The sequence below is a fragment of the Gymnogyps californianus genome, chromosome 7, assembly GCF_018139145.2.
Source record: "Gymnogyps californianus isolate 813 chromosome 7, ASM1813914v2, whole genome shotgun sequence".
Taxonomy (NCBI): Eukaryota; Metazoa; Chordata; class Aves; order Accipitriformes; family Cathartidae; genus Gymnogyps; species Gymnogyps californianus.
In genome coordinates this window covers 33,526,091-33,546,725 of record NC_059477.1, presented here as the reverse complement: position 1 = coordinate 33,546,725, position 20,635 = coordinate 33,526,091, and the positions used below count along the sequence as shown (strand labels likewise).

Below are 20,635 nucleotides of genomic sequence, written 5' to 3'. Positions count from 1 at the left end.
CCTGGGGAGTTACTTTGCAGGGGAAGAATTGCATGTGCCATTTCTAAAGGGATACGTAGACATCCAGGTTAGTCAAACTTGTCACTATGTGCTCTTGTAGCATTTGTGCCTTCAGCCAATGGGTTGCTATTGTATCATAAACACTGAGCCTAGCTTTTCCACCCAAGTACAGAAGAGAGACAGAGACGTGCACTTGTACAAGCTTCTCCAGTTCTCATCCGTGGTACAGGCATGCTTATCTGCATCACCTTGTGCAATAGGTGATTTAGGAGAGAAATGGGTGGCTCTTCCACCCTTCACAGGTGCCACGTGGTCCTGTGGATAGCGGCAGAGTGGCAAATGAAGCCCTACATGCTTTTGAGTGTTAAGGCTTGACTTTGGCTCAGGTGCATTCTGTCAGGGGGAGGACAGCAGAGAGCACAACAAGGTTACGCTGAGCAGAGGGGGCAGGTGAAAGCACGAGCAGCTTGGACTGGAAATGAGTAAAACTAATGAACAAAGAGTGCATCCTTCCTACCAAGCACCCTGGTGTGGGGGTGATGCCTGTATGAAGCAGACTTAAGGATAACTAAAGGCTTAGGCTCTGATAAAAGGGGTAAAGACTTCTCTGACGTCTGGACTCTGAAACACGATTGCATGTATTGAAATGTTACTGGAGAAAAGAGACACCTAGGACTGGGTGGGAAGAGTTTTTGACTGTGTGGAAATGTATAAAGGTTGTAAATTGAAACACCACAACTAGTATTTGTTGTGTTGGACACTGGCAACAGCTGAATTAAATCCTCTTGGATTAATTACTGCAAATTGAGGAACTCATTTTGGCTTCTCATTTAGACTTTTATTGTGACAAAGCTCTATTAGGACCCAGTGTAATGAGCTGTAAGATAATGCCAAAATTGTAGAAATTAATAAACGTAAAAATAAGTTTAATTATGTGACTAGCTTCTAAGGAAGATTGTGTTAATTTTGGCATGGCCTGTGAGGTTGGTTATTTAAGAAATGAGAATGCTCTAACATTAAAGGCTTTAATTTGTGTGTTACGAGCTTTTTAAATTCCGTTAAGTGACTGTAAACAAATATTCGAGAACTTTGCTTGCAAAAATGGAGACAAATTCACAGGGTTACACATTCTTGGCAGGTTTTTTTGGGGGGGAGGGAATCTGTCTATGTGCAAATTACAGTGTGAATTAGTGGCAACTGCAGCACTATTTGCCCATATACGTGTGGTCAGAGCAAAAATCTTGTCCTTTTTCTTTGATTATGGGGTGAAATTATGCACGCAGGCGGCAAGCACAGCACATTCACCATGCTGTGGTACCTTACACCCTGCTTTACCTGCAGGGTGTTTGTGTGTCTGCATCCAGAAAGCTATTTCTCAGAGGACTGAAAGGGAACTTGGTAGCTCCCTTCAATTGTTTTCTGCCAGAGGCATCAACAAATCTGCTAGGTTCTGCTCCCTGGGGAGTGGCTATTGGTTTCTGTGTAAGGTGATGTTTATACTTTTATTAAGGTCTAAGGTGGTTTCCAAATTGCGAAAGTACCGCACTCAGCATTCGTTTTACTTAAAGCCTGATGTTCACCATGGCAACTGACCAAAATCTGATCTAAGTTGTTGTCTTTTAATTTGGCCTCAAGGAAACCAGGTGTCCTGGTTTTGGCTGGGATAGAGTTAATTTTCTTCCTAGTAGCTGGTACAGTGCTGTGTTTTGGATTTAGTATGAGAATAATGCTGATAACACACTGATGCTTTTAGTTGGTGCTAAGTAGTGTTTATACTAAGTCAAGGATTTTTTTCAGCTTCTCATGTCCTGCCAGCAGGAAGGCTGGAGGGGCACAAGAAGTTGGGAGGGGACACAGCCAGGACAGCTGACCCAAACTGGCCAAAGGGATATTCCATACCGTATGATGTCATGCCCAGTATATAAACTGGGGGGAGGTGGCTGGGAGGGGCGGATCACTACTGGGGCATCGGTCAACAGATGGTGAGCAATTGCATTGTGCATCACTCGTCTTTTCTTGGGTTTTATTTCTCTCTCTTTTTTTTTTTGTTATATTCCTTTTCCTTACTAGTATTATTATATTTTTGTTATTATTATATTTTATTTTAGTTATTAAACCGTTCTTATCTCAACCCATGAGTTTTACTTTTTTTTTCCCTATTCTCCTCCCCATCCCACTGGGAGTGGGGAGGAGTGAGTGAGCAAGCGGCTGCGTGGTGCTTAGTTGCTGGCTGGGGTTAAACCACAACACCAGGTTATTTTTAGTGATGAATTTGTCCTTCAAGTGGGCTTTTGGGTTGTGGGCAGGGATGATCTATGGGCTTTTTGGTTGTGGGCAAGGTGAGGACCCCATATGTAATGGCAGGATGGCTCTGCATCAGCTTGGGAGCTGGGTCACCAGGTTGTGGGGTGGGATCAGGCCTTGGCAGAGAAGGGAGCAAGAGGGCAATTGCTGTGACTTTGAATTTTGAATGAGCCTGTTGATCTCCTCCTTGGAGCAAGCTTGCCTCAGCCAACTGCCAGTCTTCAGAATGGAAAAGTGACTTTGAAATAGAGATGTTGCTTTGACATTTTGCAGGTAGATCAGTATCCCAGCTGACTGCAGGGTTTCTCTTGTGAAGATCTGACTCTTGTTCAATGTGCTCAACTTTACCTTTTCAGTTGCTTGAAAAATCTGTCTCTGCCTGTGAGGTCATGTTGTCGATCATTAAAATAATTTCATTTATACTCTGTACAGCCCAAAATTTCTCATTGGACTATTGCAAACTGTGGAATAATGTGAGAATTTTCTTTCAGTTACATAGGGGACTGTGAGATTCACATGGACATATCGAAATTTAATCTTGGAGTGAAAGGCATACAGGTGCGTGCAGTGCTAACGTTGTCTGTTCAAGGCTGTGTGTGGCAGGAGGTAGCATGTCCCAATGGGGAGGTCATGACACTTCACTGGGAAACCACCAACTAGCAGGCTTGGAATGATTGGCTTTATCTCCTTGTGTTTTGGCTGGGGAAATGATGTCTTCCACGGAAAGCACCTAAATCCCACTTTTAAGCTTCTTAGTGTGACTCTTAAACAGGGTCAGTGCTAGAGCATTGAGCTCATGTGGGCCAGCTTCTGCCACTGGAGTTCAGAGGAGCTGCATGTTGGTAGAGAACTTCAAAAGAGCCAGTTCTGCCAGGGTGTTCATAAACTGGTGTAGATTAGACCGACAACCTGTTCTTACAATGTTGAAAGCTAATAGGCAGATCACTCCATTGTGTGGCAGTCAGGATTGCAGAAAGACTCCACAAACTTAGAAAGCATTGCCCGGTATCAATAGCAATGGTTTGGGGGGGGGAGGAGGTTATTGCTATTACTAAATTCTAAATAAAATTACTTCAAGTAGGATTTTTAAAATTATCTCCATCACTGAAAAGCTGACAGTTTTGAAACTGCATCCTGAGAGTACCTTCAGACTCAGTTTCCCTTGGTCTATTCTGTTTGCAGTTGTATGGGACGTTGCGAGTGATACTGGAACCTCTTCTAACCGATGCACCTTTTATTGGAGCAGTGACCTTGTTTTTTATGCAGAAACCGGTGAGTCAGTAGTGAACTGCACTCTGCAGCCTTCTTGCTTCTTGGTCTGTCTTAATGCATGGATAGGTCTTCAGTGAGTGACACAAGCTGTCCATCACTGGTAACCCAAACTGCATAACTGTGAATGCCTCACAGTGCAGGTGTTTGAATAGCAAATTCCTAATTGTTCAATGCTCCTCTTGAACTCCAAGAGGACAGGAATGAATTTGCCCTATTCTTTTGTAGTAGTGCCTAAAAAGTTACTTGCTTCACTCTAAGAATGGGAGGACTTTCTGGTGGTGACAGCACAGGAGCCATTTCCTAGGCCTTTGCTGCAAGGTTGCTGGCAGGTGAATTTTGAATCTTCCCATTTGTAGATTTTAAATGCAGTCATCTTGGAGACCATTCAGTCATGGTCGTGCTTTGAAAGCTTGCCTGTTTAAGGTCATGTGCCTTGTAGTTGAATTGTGGTTTAATAAAATATGAGAAACCTTCTAGTCTTGTAAGAACCAGTTATCTTACAGCACACAGCTTTGCTTGCTTGTGGGTTATGCTCTTCTTGAGTTCATGGAAGTCATACATTTTTGATCTTGGATGAGGTGTTTTTGTGTTTAGATGTAGCAGCATTATTTTAGCACATGAAAAAAAACCTTTTTGTTTATTATGTGAATAGAAATACAGACTCCTGAAGTCAGGTGGTGTTTGTAAATCCCCCTGCCTCAGGGCATAGGCCAAACCCTAAGTGAAAGGATGAGGAGACAACTTCAAAGTCTAGGTAGAGCTGTTGGATTTACTACGCATGACCCCAGGGCATCTGCCAGTGGCCATTGCTAGGAGCTGAATGCTGTCTTTCCCTGTGCTTGCAGGGTAAGTCCCAGTGATACCCTCATTTCAGGTATGGCAGGTAAAATAGATAAGGAAATTTATACCAGCTGTTGGTTTTAATGTACAGATGCAGTCACTTACTGGTGCAGGTTTTGCTTTCTTTAAACAGCTGGCTTTGTTTTAGAAGCATTTGCTTCCCCTTAAAATTCTACATTTGTTCTGAAATAAATTTTAATGGTCCTGTATAATTTTTCTCCCTGATCTTGTTGTAGCACTTGGAAATCAACTGGGCAGGCATGAGCAACCTCCTGGATGTCCCAGGGATTAAGTGAGTGTCTACTTTGCTTCACTTTATTCTTCTTTAAAAAGCCTTTGGAAGTTGGGATGGCGTTCTTCAGTAATCATCAAAGCTATTCTCAAGAGCCTTGTGTAAAAGGTGTTGTGCTGATATCCCATCGTATCTGGCTGTGGAGTTTGCAAAACCTGAGGAGAGTGCCTTTTACATTCTGTCAAAATTGCTTCAATCACTTCATTGCATTTAGGGTGGAAATAGTAAATCCCCAAAACTGCAATGGTCTATAAACTAAGAAAAAATGCCTTCTGTTTCCCATGTGCCAGTTACTTGCAAAGGTAGATGAGGTAGATCTAGGTGACTGGCAGTCTGTGCTTATGTTTGTTTATCTTGAAGTGAAAAAAGGCAATGTATCACCGAGTTGCAGTCCCTCTGACAAACTGAAATACAATCCATGATAAAGAAACCTGCACCAGATTTATAAGGAGAAATGTTCTTCTCTTTCTGTGTCATCTGCTCGCCCTTTAGGTTCTTCAGAAAATGTAGCTCTTCCCTAATGCCTCTTGGGTTGATCTTGTACATAAAACTTGCACAGCAAGGATGAAAATCTTAGTGGCTTTCAGTACTGTAAGTTTCAAACTGTTTCTCCAGATTGGAGATTCGCTTTGTCCTTGTTCCTTAGTGGAAGGAGAAAATTCTGTTACACAAGAACAAAATATATTTGGTTTCTCAGCCATTGCCTTTCTCCCTTTAAATGCAAATGCAGACACTTCTGTTCCCCTCCCTTCCCCTGCAGCTCATGGTTTGCAGACTCATAGGAAGTGGCTGGCTACTTTAGGTGCTAGTTTATGCATTAAAGGGCCTCTGAAGACCTTTGATGTTGAGTGAGAGGAAGCTTTCTTCTTCTCTTAATTTGAGGCCAGGGTGCCTTTTGCCCTGAGGTTTGCCCCGAGAGCTCCAGTTTTTATCAGAGGAATTAATCTGTTCTTTTCTAACGTGGTTTCCTTAATCCTTGCAGGGAGAAGGTATGTAGGTGTTCCAACCTACAGCCTCTCATATAATTAAGTGCAAATTTGGTGTCCTAAATTTTCACTCCCTGGTTCTCTCTCAAGGATTTGAATACAGAAACCCTTGCATGTTCATCAGCACTGCACATGAAAGCCAGGAGCAAAACATGCATGACCATGAATAGGCTGAAGTACAGGTTGAACAAGAGCTCTCCCTTTCAAATGAATCAGGCTTACTTAAGAGAGTAAAGAAACTGAATGCAGTTGTCTGTCCTCATGTACAAGCTGTGTTTAGTTGGGTGTACCCTGAGACTTGAGAGAAGGGACAATTCTGTGACCTTCCTGTGGGGCTTTTTTGACAGGAAAGCCAACAGCCTGACCAAGGGCTTTCAGGCTCCTGGTTTCACATTTGGAGTAGGAGAGGACTTCCCTTTTGTGCGAATCTAGCCTAATCTGTGAACTGTGACAAGCTTGTTGCACAGTCTTACCCTGAGAAGCTGCCTTATAAGCACTAGATTTATCAAGAGGATGAAAGTCTTTCAGAGGTTTGGTGATCTTGGGTTTTCCTCTTAATATTGTCTTCTGCTCATGCCAAGTTGTAGTAGTACGTTGAAATCCTCTCATTAATCATCTGGAGAGTACTGGACGTCTGTGATAGCCATATACTTCTTGCTCAGGAGAAACAGGTCAAATTAGTTGTCCCCGCCATACAAATAGAGCAATTGTAAAGAAAAGATTTAATCTGAAGAGCTAAAAATGTGTAAGTTTTAATTTGACTGGAAAGTTCCCTAAACTCCAAGGCAGACAGTACCCTCAGTTCAGGCAGTGTGATCTCCTGTGTGCCAAAGGTCCAGTTACTTCAGAGAAGGTTTTCCTTCTTAGTGCAAAATATACCAAGATACAGAATCTTGTCTTTTGCTTGGTTTTCTATTAAAAAAAAACCCCAAAACCAAACGCATTTTGTTTTGAATGTGGCTGGCTTCTCCTTCCATTCTACAGTAAGGTCTCAGCATGTGGCCAAGAGCAGACAGCAGTATGTGCTGGGGCCATGTTCTAAGTCTAAAAACAAACTACCTCGAGGTCTTGAGCCCCCTGTGAAATGCTGAAAATTCCTGATTCCCTCTTCACCTCGTCAATCTCTGGTGTCGGCATTCCCAAGGAAACCCAGAAGGCGCATGAGTTTGTATGACTTGTTTGGGTGCGTGATGATCTCATCATATGGCCTAAGCTCCCATTCATCATTTACAACCTGCTAGACCCAAATTCACATCCAGCCCTAGCAACCCTAGACTGGAACATCCCTGCATGCAAATGGGAACTTGCACCATGTGTGCCACAAGGCAATGGTGATTACGTGCAGAATGGTAGGGAATGAGATTGAAAGCGATCTTGAGAGGCTGCCCCATGCTCATATTCTCCTCTGCAGCAGCTCAACTGGATGTGAATTACAGATAGGAGACAGCCTAACCTTCCACAGTGATCCACATCCACCCTTGGTGATTGGTTCTGGTGTTGAACTGTCCTCTCCATTTCCTCCTATTCTAAGCTAAATGTCACAAGCATGAGTTTCTTCTGCCCATATGCAGTTGTACGTAGACACTCTTTCATAGAATCATGGAATCATTTAGGTTGGAAAAGACCCCTAAGATCCTCAAGTCCAACCATAAACCTAACGCTGCCAAGTCCACCACTAAACCATGTCCCTAAGTGCCACATCTACATGTCTTTTAAATACCTCCAGGGATGGTGACTCCACCACTTCCCTGGGCAGCCTGTTCCAGTGCTTGATAACTCTTTAGGGGAAGGTAGGCAGTATCACTCATTTCGCAGTGCTGATTTCTTTTGCTGTGCCTCATTCTTTCATTCTAACTGAAATTGTGATTGATTGTAGAGATTTAGGTTGCTTTTTTCCCCCCACCTGCAGTGTAATGTCAGACTCGCTAATTCAAGACTTCATTGCTGCACGGCTGGTTCTACCGAACAGGATCACAGTGCCTCTGAAAAAGAACATGAACATTGCCCACTTGAGGTTCCCTATCCCGCATGTGAGTGTTTTTTTCAGTGAGGGTGTTAATCTACCGAGCGTGCATTTGCCACAGTGTGGATGCGTGCAAGCTTAGTGTCTTAGGTTCCTGCATCAGCTGTTTCAACCTGGATTGTAGGCTTTCTGTAGGTAATATTTCAGAAATATAAAAGCAGACATTGGATAGTTCATAATTTGGGGGGGAGAGGGGCTGGGGGATCCTACCCTCTATACATGGCATAAGAAGTCTGTTTAGACACTGAGCTCATTTACCAATTTAAACTTTAGTCTCATTTGAGAATACCACAGCTCTTCAGTAAGAGAAGGTAAGTACATGAGTGATGAGTGTCAGGCTACTTAATTTTTTTGCTGATGCTGTGAAGGGGTGTAAATAGGGAGCTCAGAGGGTGACACCTCTTTGTTACAGAAAAAAAATTCAGGAAAAAAAAACGCAACAACAAACCTCGTAAATGCTTCACATATCCAGATCTTCAGTCTCCTTCATCCATCAAATACCTAATATGCTCATTAATGAGGGTAAATCTAAATGAATGACAAAGAGATGCTCCCTATTGCAAACTTGCATCACCAAATTGAAGTTGAATGGCCACTCTGTAATAAAATAAGAACCTGCCAATGGGTGCTTAGTTTCTCCTTCAGTCAGTGGGAACTGATCTTTACTATACTTGATTTGACTGTGGCTGTAATCCTGCGTGCATATGTGTGTTTCTGATTTAAAAATAAATTGAAGAATATTTCCTACCCAATTATCTAGATTGGATTGTGTATCTGTTTAAGGGGTGTTTTTTTCCTCTAGGTAAATGGTGGAAAAAGTGTTTTAATACAGCTGTCATTGGAAATATACTGCATCAAAATACATGTCTTTACAAAACTGTCACGGTGACTACCCTTGCTGCCTGAAATAACTAGTTTTAGGAGGGAGCATATTATAATTATCCAAAGATTGCATTTTCATGACTGATTTTGTATCTTATTTTATTCAGGGAGCAATAAGGGTTCATCTGCTAGAAGCTGAAAACCTTGTCCAGAAAGACAGTTTCCTTGGTGCGATCAGGGGGAAGTCTGACCCGTATGCTCTTCTTCGCGTTGGCACAGTGCAGTACCGAAGCAAGACAGTTTCCCGAGATCTTAATCCCATTTGGAATGAGACGTTTGAGGTACTGAATCTTTTGATCTTTCCATCTGTAGGATGCACAACCGTTTACGTCCCTGTGCTTGGAGGACCTCCTCTTAGCTGACTGCACTGGAGCAGGTGGACTTCCTTGTTACTTGATTGAGACATTTTGTCCCTTAAACAAGTTCAAATTTACATTGCAAACTTGAAATGTCATTCAGGTTGATCTGATTTACATATGTGGGTTTTTGGAGGAGGTGCAAAGCAGTGCTTTAAATATCAATCAGTGCAGCAGTCTGTGCAGCTGTAATCTGCTCTAGCATTGATTCTTCTCTGCTTATTAGGGATACCAGTTTGAGGGGTTTGACTTGTAGTTCAAAAACAAGTAAACTGATTTTGAAATATTTTCACCTATAATCAATTGTATTTGTTACGCAATTAGCCATGAAACAGCAGGGAATGTCCTTAATGTGTTATACAGCTATGAAGAGTCATGTTCTTGTCCACAGCCTGAGCCCTTATGAACCTATGTGAATGCTTTTTATTTTTAAGCAATACCTCTTTCTCCTCCAGTTTGTCATTCATGAAGTGCCTGGTCAGGACTTAGAAGTGGACTTGTACGATGAAGATCCAGATAAAGATGACTTTATGGGCAGGTAAATTAGCATGACTCTTGCTCGGGGTCCAGTAACCTCTGAAACAGGACACCCAGATTATTCATACCGGAAATTTAATATTGAAGGAAGCTATTCCCTTTGTCCAGATATTGATACCAAGTTATTAGTTCCTAGTGCAACTAACTTTGAATAAGGTAGAGAATGGTCCCACACTCCTGCAGGGAATCCTAGGAAGCCATTAGAAGTGATAGTTACTACACAGCTTGAGATTTACTTCAAATTTATTTTAGTTTTGGAAGTATTTCAGGGGGGAGACTTCAGAAGTGTAAGCGCATTCCAGCGCGCGCGCACACAGGTAACGCGGAGAAGTTGTTATTTGGAACAGATTTGAGCGTGGGCTCTTTTGGTGGTGGTTTCTTCTCCCCCCAACAGCAGTATGCTGTACGACTAAAGATACACTGAAATGTTTGCTTTTTGTCTTTCAGCTTGCTTATAAGCCTAGTGGATGTAATGAATGACAGAACTGTTGATGAGGTAAAGATCACAGCTTATTTCTAAAAGTGGTTGGTGGTGTATGCTTACGTGTACTCATTTGTGCTCTCCCTCTGCTACTACATTGCTTCTGCATGCTTAAAGCTTCCTTGCACACTTGCACTGTGGTATTTTCACAAAAAGAAAATACCTTCGCTCAGAAAACTTAAAGTAGCCATTACAATAATTTTTACAATGAAGCTGGCAACCTCAGACAGCCCTGAGGTTACGCTGAGCGAGCAGTGGGGTATCTTGTGTTGATACCTCATGTTCTGTATGTACCAAATGTTTTGTACAAGGCTACAGATAAAGTTTGGTGAAGCAGTCTGATTGCTGAGGGAAGAAATGATCCAATCTTGTTGTGGTTCATCCTGCAAACCAGCACTCTGCAAACAATGCCAGGGTGCCTGTCTTGTGCTGGTTGGAAATATCCATGTGTTTTGCATGTATATGGGTATCTTATTTTCATTTTCTCTGGCTTGTGTTTCTACGTAGATGGACATGCTACAATCTAAGTGTCAAAAATGCAAGCTAAGGCACTCCAAGTACAATTCATATTGTCTATTGTACGTAAGTCTTGGAGACTGCAACATATATATAAAAATTATTCTGCCTCACAGTTCTCAAGTTACTCTTTGTTGTCTCCATTTAGTGGTTTCCCTTAAGTAAAACAACAAGCGGACACTTGCATTTAAAACTTGAGTGGCTTTCACTAGTAAATGACCAGGAAAAGCTACACGAGGTGAGTATATTTGCTTAAAGGATTCAGATACTCTGATCCCTGTCCAGTGATCAACAAAGGAGTGTGTAAAATTAGGAACCCCAGGCAAAGTCATGGGAGTTTATTTTTGTCTGACAAAGTTTTGATGTGATTTCCCACTCCTGCCCCTCCTGAAGAGGAAGGGCGTTTGCTTGCCCCAGGTCCCTTGGTAATTCAGGAGTAACTCGAATCTGGCAGCTCTTTTTGCTTGAATTAGCAAAGCTTTCTTTGACTCACTGCAAAATGGCCTCTCACAGTTCCCTCTTTGATAATTTTTCCCTTCCCTCTTCATCTAGGATCTGTGTAGGACCCCTGTCTATAACCTGTACTAGTCATAGACAAATACCCATCGCTGGTGCTTGGTAAGGCCATGGTTCCAAATGGTGTCTTATCTGTCCAGCAGAATTGCTTGGATAAAGCCCATCTCCCAAGGATGCTGTTTCTTCATAATCAAGCAAAAGCATTTGAGTTCTGCTGAAGTGCGTAAATTTTGTTTCCAGGCTTTGTTCTGCTGACACTGGATTACTGGTGTTGATGTATGTGGTTGAGCATGTTTTCAGGTGTCTTGCTGCACTGGGGAATCCAACCAGTTCTGCTCTAGAGAGATTGAAGAGCATTAAGGCCAGTGAACTGAAAAGACTTACACCTCTTCTTACTGGTCTGTTTAAAATTGTCATGCTGTATTGGCTTGTGCTCCTCTAAATTGCAAGTTTTAGGAGAAAGGTGAAGAGCTGCTTAGCTTTCAGAAACTTTCCTTTGGATTTGTGTTGTGCTTTATGTTGTCCTTGATGGGTGATCATGCCTACCTTGTGTTTTGTTTCGTTTTATCTTTCTTGGCCTTCACAGGATAAGAAGGGTCTCTCTACAGCTATTCTGATAGTCTACTTGGACAGTGCCTTCAACCTTCCAGTAAGTACAAACCACATGCAGGCAGCCTTCACTCTTAACCTTTTTTTTAAAGCCCACAAATTAATTGTTTTTAAATACTCTTTTATTAATTCAGAAAAACCACTTTGAGTATTCAAATGGTGAATGTGGAGCAAAGAAGATCAAAAATAACAAGTACCTCAAGGTAAAATTTATATTCTTCTCCCATGCTTGCAAAACAGCATTCTGGATTATGTGGTATCGTAGCAACTGAAACTAGCTGTAGTTAAAAAGAAATAATCTCTCCACCATCAGAATCTAAGGGACCAGGGTTCAAAACAGTGACTGAAAGCCCACCCCCACCCCAGTGAAAGTCTAGGAGGTCCAAGGGGGAATACAGCACAGAAATATTTGACTGTGTGGGGATTGTCTTTATTTTTATTTTATACTTTGGACAGAGAGCCTCCACACATCAGACCAAGTCATGTTGTCCTTTCTGCTGCAGCAGGGGTTCTTTCCATGCTAGGCTGTTCCAGCTTGACCTCCCACATTGGGATGGAATATGCTTGTTTGTGGTAACCTTCCTGTCAATTGGAGACCTGACCACCAGATTCCTTCCCCCTCAGTTTCAGAGGGATTCAGAAGCCACTCTGTCATTCATGCCTCCTCTCTCTTTGCTTCTGTTTACTTTTCCCCCAAATACTGCGTTTTCCTACTGTGATGTAAATGGTGGGTATAGGGAAGAATGACTTTCTCCCTTTTTTCTTGAACAAGCTACACACAAGCACAGCTCTGAGCAATGGATAAAGCTTCCCGTTCTCTCTGAGTAGCTCCCCTCCTAAACGCAATCTTTACAATTTAGTTGAGTTACCAGCACTGTGATACACATCACATTCGATAATCCTTAATTCTGGATTTCCTTGTATCCACTTTGTATACAATGTTGTGCCAAGACCAGATCCTCAGCCTTAACTTCTATAGCATTAGTGCAGAGAAGCACAGGACAAGAGGTTCAGTATTATTGCTTCTGGAAAGGAATTGTTACTTGATGCCGAAGACTCGCTTCTAGCTGCTTTACAGCAAGTCCTGAGCCTTGCAAACCAATTCTGAGAGTCCTGTTTCATTCAGGAATGATGCAGACTTCCCACTGAGCCTTCAACTCTTCTCTGTTTCCTCCCAGCTTCTGACAAATTTTTAACTGCTCACCTATTGAAACCTAAATACACAAAACTTTGGCTTAAATGTGTACTCTTGATGGTAGAGAGTAACACTGTTCTGTTTGATGGCTGGAGTCTTTCCCGTGTACTGCACTCTTCAGATGTCCTGCATCTGAAAACTATTGTCAGCTTTCCAGCAACTTATTTCAAGTAAGGGTAGGGGTTTGATATTGCTTCCTGTAAACGATAAATGTATTTTCTTTTTTTTTCTTTCTTTCCTTTTTTTCCCTGTATCAAATGACAGAAGATGGAACGAGAACCTTCCTCCTTCGTCCTGCTCACAGTAGGAAACAAGACTCAGAAAAGCAAGGTGAGGCTGTCTGACTCTTCTGCTTTCCTTAAATACTTTCTATTTTATGGGTGACTATCTCCAAGTAGCCCCTAGGAAGGGTTAGGACTAGTGAAGCTGATATAAAGAGCTGTAGTTGTGGTGATAGCTGCAGAGGCCGGGAGGTGGGGGTCAACCAACATGTGGAAGCACTGTGTCACCAAGTTGTGCTTGATTAGTGGGTGTCTGATCAGCTGCTGTATAGGTGTCTGGTTTTGTGTTCATGGCCACGAAGTCGTGTTGGCCAAGATACTCTAGTTCTACAGGGATTGAAGAGGCAAAAATGATAGGTCTCCAATCTGGCTTATGCTTTCTCAGGGCGGAGTGTCATTTGTATCAAACTGGCATTTGTTGCCTCATCAGAGTCTCCTGGCTCCTGTGTTTCACAGTTTTACTGATTTTTTTTTTACCTGGACAAGATGTATCTGGATCTCTTCCACTTCACTTTCAGTTCCTTTTTCATTATTTAGTATTTACTTTTGCCTCATGAGTATGAGCAACAGCTGAGTTCTGCCCTCCCAGTAGCTGCTGTGTGTATTGCCCCGCAGCTGGATGCGGATTAGGGTGGCCCTATGTTCTTTTGGACACCCAACAAATAGGAATTAATCCTGTTGGCTACACAGGAGCATACAGGACTGGCACCTATTTTCCTTTGTTTCTTCCACCTGTTTCATCCAGAAATTGGGTTCTGCTTGCATTTTTACCTTTTTTGGCTTTCCCTTTTCCACACCACTTCACCTGCCTCTCCCAAGCTGGATCAGACTTCCAGCTTTCCCCTGCTCCTTTCCCCTTGCTGCCAGCATTCGTGGCCTGGCAGAAGCAGCTGGTTTACGGAGCAGCCTCAACCACAGCCCCCTGTGGGTGCTTTCCATGCTCTTTCATCCTTGAAGTGGATGGTGCTGAAGCTGTGCCCTCCTACTCTTCCCACAAGCTTTACACCCCTCAAACTGCCCCTCTAGCTTTCCTACCATTCCCTGCCAGCCCACTGCAGCTTTGGGAGCTGGCTCTGGGTGCCTGTAGGCTGGAAGCAGCACTCTGGCTCTCCCTGGGTGGAGAGGTGGGAGGGAGGGAGCGGTGCCTTGCTGCAGGTGAGGCAGGCTGCTGGTCCAGGCAGCACTGGTTGGGGCCAACTGCAGCTCGCCAGACTTGTTCTTCGGCATTTCTGCTCCCCACAGAACTTGTTCTGGTTTTGCCAGAGACTTTGCTTCTGCACGCTTCTGACCTGGAAATTTCACTCTCTCCATACAGCTGGAATGTAGCATCACTGAATAAAACAAGAGGGTCACCGTGACCCTCTCTGGTGATCAGTGTCATGGTATTCTTTGCTGCTTACAGAATAAGCTAACGTATATGCCACAATCTTCTCGTTGCAGACCTGCAATTTCAGCAAAGATCCCACGTGGGGCCAGGCTTTCACCTTCTTTGTCCACAGTGCTCATTCCCAGTCACTCCATGTTGAGGTGAGAGAAAAGCCTTTCCTTTGAAGAGTGAGTGCACATCCATAGGAAGAAACTTCTTTTATGGTGGATGTGATCGCAGTGCTGGCTGTTTCTGTGTGCTTGTACTGGGGTCCTCCTACTTAAAAGGTGGAAGAAGCACCTGTTGTTGCACAGGCGATTCTCTGTTAGGTGATGCTGGTATCTACCTTTGCTCTAGGATCATGTAAAGCATAATATCTTAGTTCAAAACATGGGACATTTCTGGCTGCAAAGTGCAAAGGAGGTTTTATACGGGTCTATGTGTAATAAAGCCATGAATATTTTGCTGTCAGAAACCGCAGCCTTCGTAATTCTCAACCAGTGTCCTATCTCTTCACCTTGGTATTTTGGCTCGTTAAGAAATCCTGTGTCTCACGAGCATACGTTGCAGTCACAGTCAGTTCTACGGCTGTTCACTCAGCTACAGAAGTAGATTTGAACTTAGAAGGTGTATTGAGGTTAAATAGGCTAAACGAACTATTACCTAAAAAGGTTGTAAAGGTTTAGACCAGTTGTCATCCCAGCTGCCTGGGACATTTTCCCCAGAGCAAGTAAGGAAAGTCAAGTAAATCCCAGGGCCTAGTTTTTCTGCTAAGGCAGTTCCTTCTCTGCATAGTTAGAGATGGGATTTTTACTCCAAACATACTAATTTGTTACACTCCTGAAATATTGGCAGCACCCATTTGGAAGTAACCATACTTGATGGTATGTCCTGAAGTAAATAAGCTAATTTTGGTCTCTGTCTGAAATACCTTCTTGCTTTGCTGTTCCCAGTGGTATGCTTTCCAGTTTGCCATCCAATAAAAACCTTTTTTTTTTTTCCCTCCCCTAGATAAAAGACAAGGATCGGGATAGTGCCCTGGGAACTTCAGTGGTATGTTTCTCCCACTTACTTAAGGACCCAAACATGACTCTGGATCAGAGATTTCAGCTGGATCATTCCAGTTCAGACAGCTTCATTAAGATGAAACTTGTGTTGCGGGTAAGTTGTTCTTTGCCACATTCACTCTGCTTCCCCAGTGGAAGCATCCAATTCTAACCAGGCAAAAGAGATGAAAGGTAGGTGTGGAGAAATGCAGCTTTGCTTCACAGATGAGTAGAAAGTGGAAGTGTGACAGGGTCTTTAAGTGCAATTAAGAGCGCATGGTGGAGCTGAGAGGTATCCCTGAGGCTTCCTAAAACTTAGTGCAGTGCCATTGCTGAAAATCTTCTTATGACAATAAAGAGTTGGACTGAGAAAATCTAAGCTGGGGAAATCAAAGCTCTCAGTAAGAGAGACTGATGCTCAGGAATTGGTTTCTCATCGTGCTCTGGATCAATGTTTAGACGCTATTAAATACATTCACAGTAGGACAAAGGAAGAGAACATCACAGCTAATCCGATAGGCCTCTTTCATCTCTAATGGCAGATTCCTGCTGTTATAGTTTTGTGGTGAAATTTCATCCTAGGTGGTAATGCTGGCATTGACCCCAGTGCTTTGGGAGCCGCACTCATTTCTCTCCCTTGTGATTTTTAGGCCTTGAATGCTGAAGAACCCGATCCACAAAGAGTCAAGGCTGGTGTCAGTGCCTCGAAGCAAGGTCCTGTGCATGTCATGGAGAAGGGTGGAAACCAGCAAAAGTTTGTCTCCCCACCAAAACCAGAAGCCTCAGAAGCACCTCCTGTGAGCAAAGACTCTGCAGCACTTGAATCCCTGCTGAAAAAGGACAGTGGAGAAGACCTGGACACAAACGACAGTTCAGCAGCACCTGTATCAAGTGAAACTGTTGCTGGCCTTCATGAGGCAGAGCGTGAGCAAAATCCAGAGCATCGCCCATCATCAGCATTGCATACCAGAGCAGCGGTAGTGCCCACGTTGCCGGTCGTACAGGAACTGAGGCTTGCGCCCAGTGTTGCTTCGCTGGGTTCTCTGCCTTCTTCTTGCTTTGAATTAAGTAGAAGCAATCTGGACCTTCATAAGTAGGTGGTTCTTCCAGCTGAATTGTTTTTCTCTTGGGAAGGTTTAGGTTTTATAGGTCGCTGTTGCATACAGTTGAATTGAAGTCTGCTAAGTCATTTGGAGTCTTGGGTCTCAAATCACCTTACGAAGAACTGGCCCAAGTATTCCAGTCAGCAGCAAAGTAAATTACAGGGTGACTATCAGATCAGGTGTAAAGTGAAGGCATTTTCTTCTCTGGCCCTCCTAAGAGGTGCTGCATGTGTTGGCTTTATGTTGTTTAAGAGCCTCTCACACAGAATATTCTGGGTCCCATAACACTCATGATTTTAGCAACAGGATATTGGAAGTCTGAATATCCCACTTCTGTAAAAACATAAACTCTTGATAAGCATATCTGGCTGCTTAAAGTTTTGGATGCTGTGTTTTATCCAACAAATTTTAAGACTCTCGTAATGCTGTGAACAAAGTTTTTGTGGGTAGGTGTGCTTGTGTGTGTGTCTTTCCCACAGTGCCAAGTGTGAGGCTGCAGGTAGTCTGCTCTGTCAAGGAGGATGGAGAGCTGGATCTGCCTCTCCTGGGGCGCAGAACGGAGGTAGCAGAATCCTTAATGAACTGACGTAGCAAAGAAGGTCCATCTCAATTAAGAGAGCATCAGACCAGTTATAAACCTGAACATCAAACCCAGCTCCAGCTGTTTAATCTAGTACTTCTGGACTGGCAAATTCTCTAGCTCTGAACAAGGCCTCATTTATAAACCATTCTTAAACCATTTTTAGGCAATGTTTTGGATTTGAAACCACTTTAATAACATGCAGAAGAAATATAAAAAAGGTCCTATTTTGCATATACAGACATCCTCGAAGGAGCTGTGTAACATGCTAACCTGTATTTTGCTGCTCCATCTACAGCAGGCCAACTAGGTGCTTTTTTGGCTGTTTGTACTGTGGGACTGAAATTGGGTACCTGTATAGAAGGCTGGCTAGGCAGTGCGGGCACTAACGGGAGTGTTGTTTCTGTGGAACCTCTGTGGTCCAGCTGCCCTCTAGATAGCAAACCGTAGGATGCCAGAAAGAAGAATAGTGCCCTGGAAGTTGGTTTTAGTTGAAAATGCATCACCAACTTCGGAAGCTCGTGTCCTGTTTTGTGCTGCTAGGTCTGTGCATGTGGTCTGTTAAATAGCTGTATTTAAAAGCTTTGACTGTGCAACTGTCTTGCAGCGGAACTGAAATGCCTCTGGGAGAGATTCAGCTGACGGTGCGGTATGCTTCAATACGGCAGAGTCTCGTTGTGCTGGTGAATGGCTGCAGGTAACGCTGACAGTTGCTTGCGTCTATCTGTAAAGGAGAGGGGAAGAGCTCTCTGAGCTTTTGTCAGACACCCAGCGAAGCTGGAGCAGAACCACGTGCAGTGTAAGCTGCCAGCTGGGACACCTTAGCATTGGCTGACTTCGATCTGTGCGGCCTCGCTAAGCCCAGCTCTGGTCAATGCCAGTAGCAGGTCTGCGAGAGTGGCCAGCAAGCAGTGCTCACTGCAGTAGAGATACTTTTAACTTTCATCCACCCAAAACTTCCTCTGAACAGCATTGACAACTGATGCGTGGCTTGGGATGTTACGATAGGCATCACGACAAGGATTAATACCTATGACTGAATTTGTAAATGTTAATTTAGGAACCCCGGTAAGCGGCCACAGACTCAGTAGTGAAAATTTTGTTTAACTTCACATCCTTAAAGTTTTACTTGCTTATGTTCCAACTCCCAAGATAAATGTTTTTGGCCTGTGAACCCATGAAGAGTTGGTCTGATTCTGAGAGACAAGTTATTAAAACACACTGGGAGAACCTGCCTTGCTTGTCAACACTGTATTTCTTTTAACAGAAACTTAGTACCCTCTTCCAATCGTGGAGTAGATCCGTATGTTCGTATATACTTGCTTCCAGATAGAAGATGGACAAGCAGGAAGAAGACTTCTGTTAAGAAAAAAACTCTGAACCCCCAATATGATGAGAAGTAAGAAAATGTTAATTATGATTGCTGCTGAAATACTTACGATCTCTGTGTAATGAAAGGGCTTACGTAAGGTATGCTCCTGTTGCTCCTAAGGATTGTCTTGTGAACTCTTGCAGGTCTTCTGACAAAAATGGCACTTTCACTGTGATTTGCAAGTACTTAGGGCTGGCCTTGCTCTGCCTGTGGTGCTGTCTGTCCCCTGTGTCCCCGTCCCCTCCTCCCCGTAGGAGGGCATGCCTTCTTCCCACCGCCTTCCCTGACCCTAGCAGGTGCAGGCTGCACTTGCTGCTTTGCACACAGACATTCCCCTACCCATGTTTAACTCCCTGTCATTGCAGAGGCAATCTTTCCATTTGGAAATGGAACCTCACCTGCTTCTCTGTTCATACTTCTTTGCCTGACGCTTATTCTGAGAGCTTTCCAAAAGTCAAAGGCAGAAATACAAAGCCTTTTGAGACTGGACCATTCTTTGGACAGACAGATGGATGTTGTCATCAAGACCTGGTGGGAGCAGGGTAAAATGCTCCCACCTCTTTGCTGACAATGTCATGTCCACAGCTCTGCCACTGAAATGGAATGTGTTTTGTATAAAACCGAACACAGTAATGCTTAGAATTAGAGCTCTTCTGAGAGGTGGTTTTAATCCCATATTTAGAGGACAGTACACCTGTGAAAATATGTGAATATTGGGTGGTCCTGGGTGGCTCAGTTTTTTCCTATGTTGGGTCCTTTCTGTATATGTCAGTACAGGTCAGAAATGGAGAAAAGATTTTAAGATATTTCGTCTTAACACTCGGAACACTAGAGTTGTGGATTTTGCTTCTGCCTATTCTCATGTAACTCCACTGATTTAGTGCCAGCACAGCTGTTAGGAACAGCATCTTTTTCCTCATCCTCGGTATTGACGTGTCCTGTACATCCTCAATTAAGTACAATAAGATGAGCAATACTTAGCTCCAAAACACATTACCTGTTTTACAACTCTGACTTGAGGAAAAGCTATTTAGGTGGGCAGAACTTGTGATTGATCGTGGACAAAACTCACTTGACATTAGATGATGTGTGCCAGAGACATGAGTCAGGGCCATTAAGAATTTAATTGCCACAGGTTTCAACCTTTGTCTTCTCTTAATGTGGTATAAGCCTACTTTGTAAACTTGGGGGGTTGGCTCAGCTATTTCCTCTGAGTAATAAAGGTTGCATGGAAAACATGCTGATCTTCCATGAAGGGGGAAAATGATGGTAAATAGCATTTCATCATGGATGCATGTTTTCCTCCTTCCCCCTGGCACGGTGAACAGTCTGAACTGCAACGTTGTAGTCTTTCATGAGGCCTGGAAGAGATTTCTTACAATGTGAATGAAATCTGACTATAGAATTGCCTTTTCTGCATCTTCCTTCTCTGTTGAAGTTCTGGCCACTGGTGCTGTATTCCGTCACTGTGTTCTGGCCGCTGATGCTTATAGGATTTTAATTTTTGACTTAAGTCTCTCCTTTCAAAACTTTACTTTCAGGTTCGAATTTTTTGAGTCTTTGGAAGATGTCAAGAAAAGGACACTGGACATTGCAGTGAAAAACAGCAGGCCGTTCATTTCCCAGGAAAGGAAGGAGCTGGGGAAAGTAAGTTTAAAGAAGCTACACTACTGATTTAGTAGAGGTGAACAGTCTGAGTGATTCCTGAAATGCAGTTCTAGTAACTAGGTCTCAGGAATAGGACTAGCAATCTGGAAACAACTTTTTCTGCCAGATTTTCACCTGAAGTCAGGCTCTACCCAGGTGGAAGCTTGTGTGGTCTCACGCGATTCGTGTGCCATGCTGCTTCATTCCAGAAGGGTGCTCCTGAAATAAAAACATGTTTCCTGGGGTCCGCTGCTGCCCCTTTGGGGAACGGCTCCAGTAGCGCAAACACGAAGCTGAGAAAGACGTGTGATTAAAACCCAGAATTTGCCAACGGTGCTTTAAGCTTTTTGTGAACAACTTTGATTCTGTGAAAAGTAAACTGGAATCACTTCTTCAGTGATAGATAAATTTCCAAGTAGTGCTGCTAAGAA

The 20,635-nt window shown here is 43.3% G+C and overlaps 1 protein-coding gene across 1 annotated transcript in view; it reads left to right on the top strand.

The window, feature by feature from the left end:
• The window catches only part of ESYT3 (extended synaptotagmin 3), a 35,044-nt gene that overhangs the window by 12,395 nt on the left and 2,014 nt on the right, over nt 1-20,635 (top strand). The window contains exons 5-21 of the mRNA XM_050899936.1: nt 2,796-2,862; nt 3,487-3,576; nt 4,653-4,708; nt 7,604-7,724; nt 8,707-8,880; nt 9,411-9,493; nt 9,940-9,988; nt 10,638-10,727; nt 11,592-11,654; nt 11,749-11,817; nt 13,074-13,139; nt 14,531-14,617; nt 15,468-15,617; nt 16,153-16,595; nt 17,793-17,882; nt 18,453-18,584; nt 20,099-20,204. Of these exons, the coding sequence (XP_050755893.1) occupies nt 2,796-2,862; nt 3,487-3,576; nt 4,653-4,708; nt 7,604-7,724; nt 8,707-8,880; nt 9,411-9,493; nt 9,940-9,988; nt 10,638-10,727; nt 11,592-11,654; nt 11,749-11,817; nt 13,074-13,139; nt 14,531-14,617; nt 15,468-15,617; nt 16,153-16,595; nt 17,793-17,882; nt 18,453-18,584; nt 20,099-20,204 (1,936 nt within the window). The remainder of the gene's footprint in view (nt 1-2,795; nt 2,863-3,486; nt 3,577-4,652; nt 4,709-7,603; nt 7,725-8,706; nt 8,881-9,410; nt 9,494-9,939; nt 9,989-10,637; nt 10,728-11,591; nt 11,655-11,748; nt 11,818-13,073; nt 13,140-14,530; nt 14,618-15,467; nt 15,618-16,152; nt 16,596-17,792; nt 17,883-18,452; nt 18,585-20,098; nt 20,205-20,635) is intronic.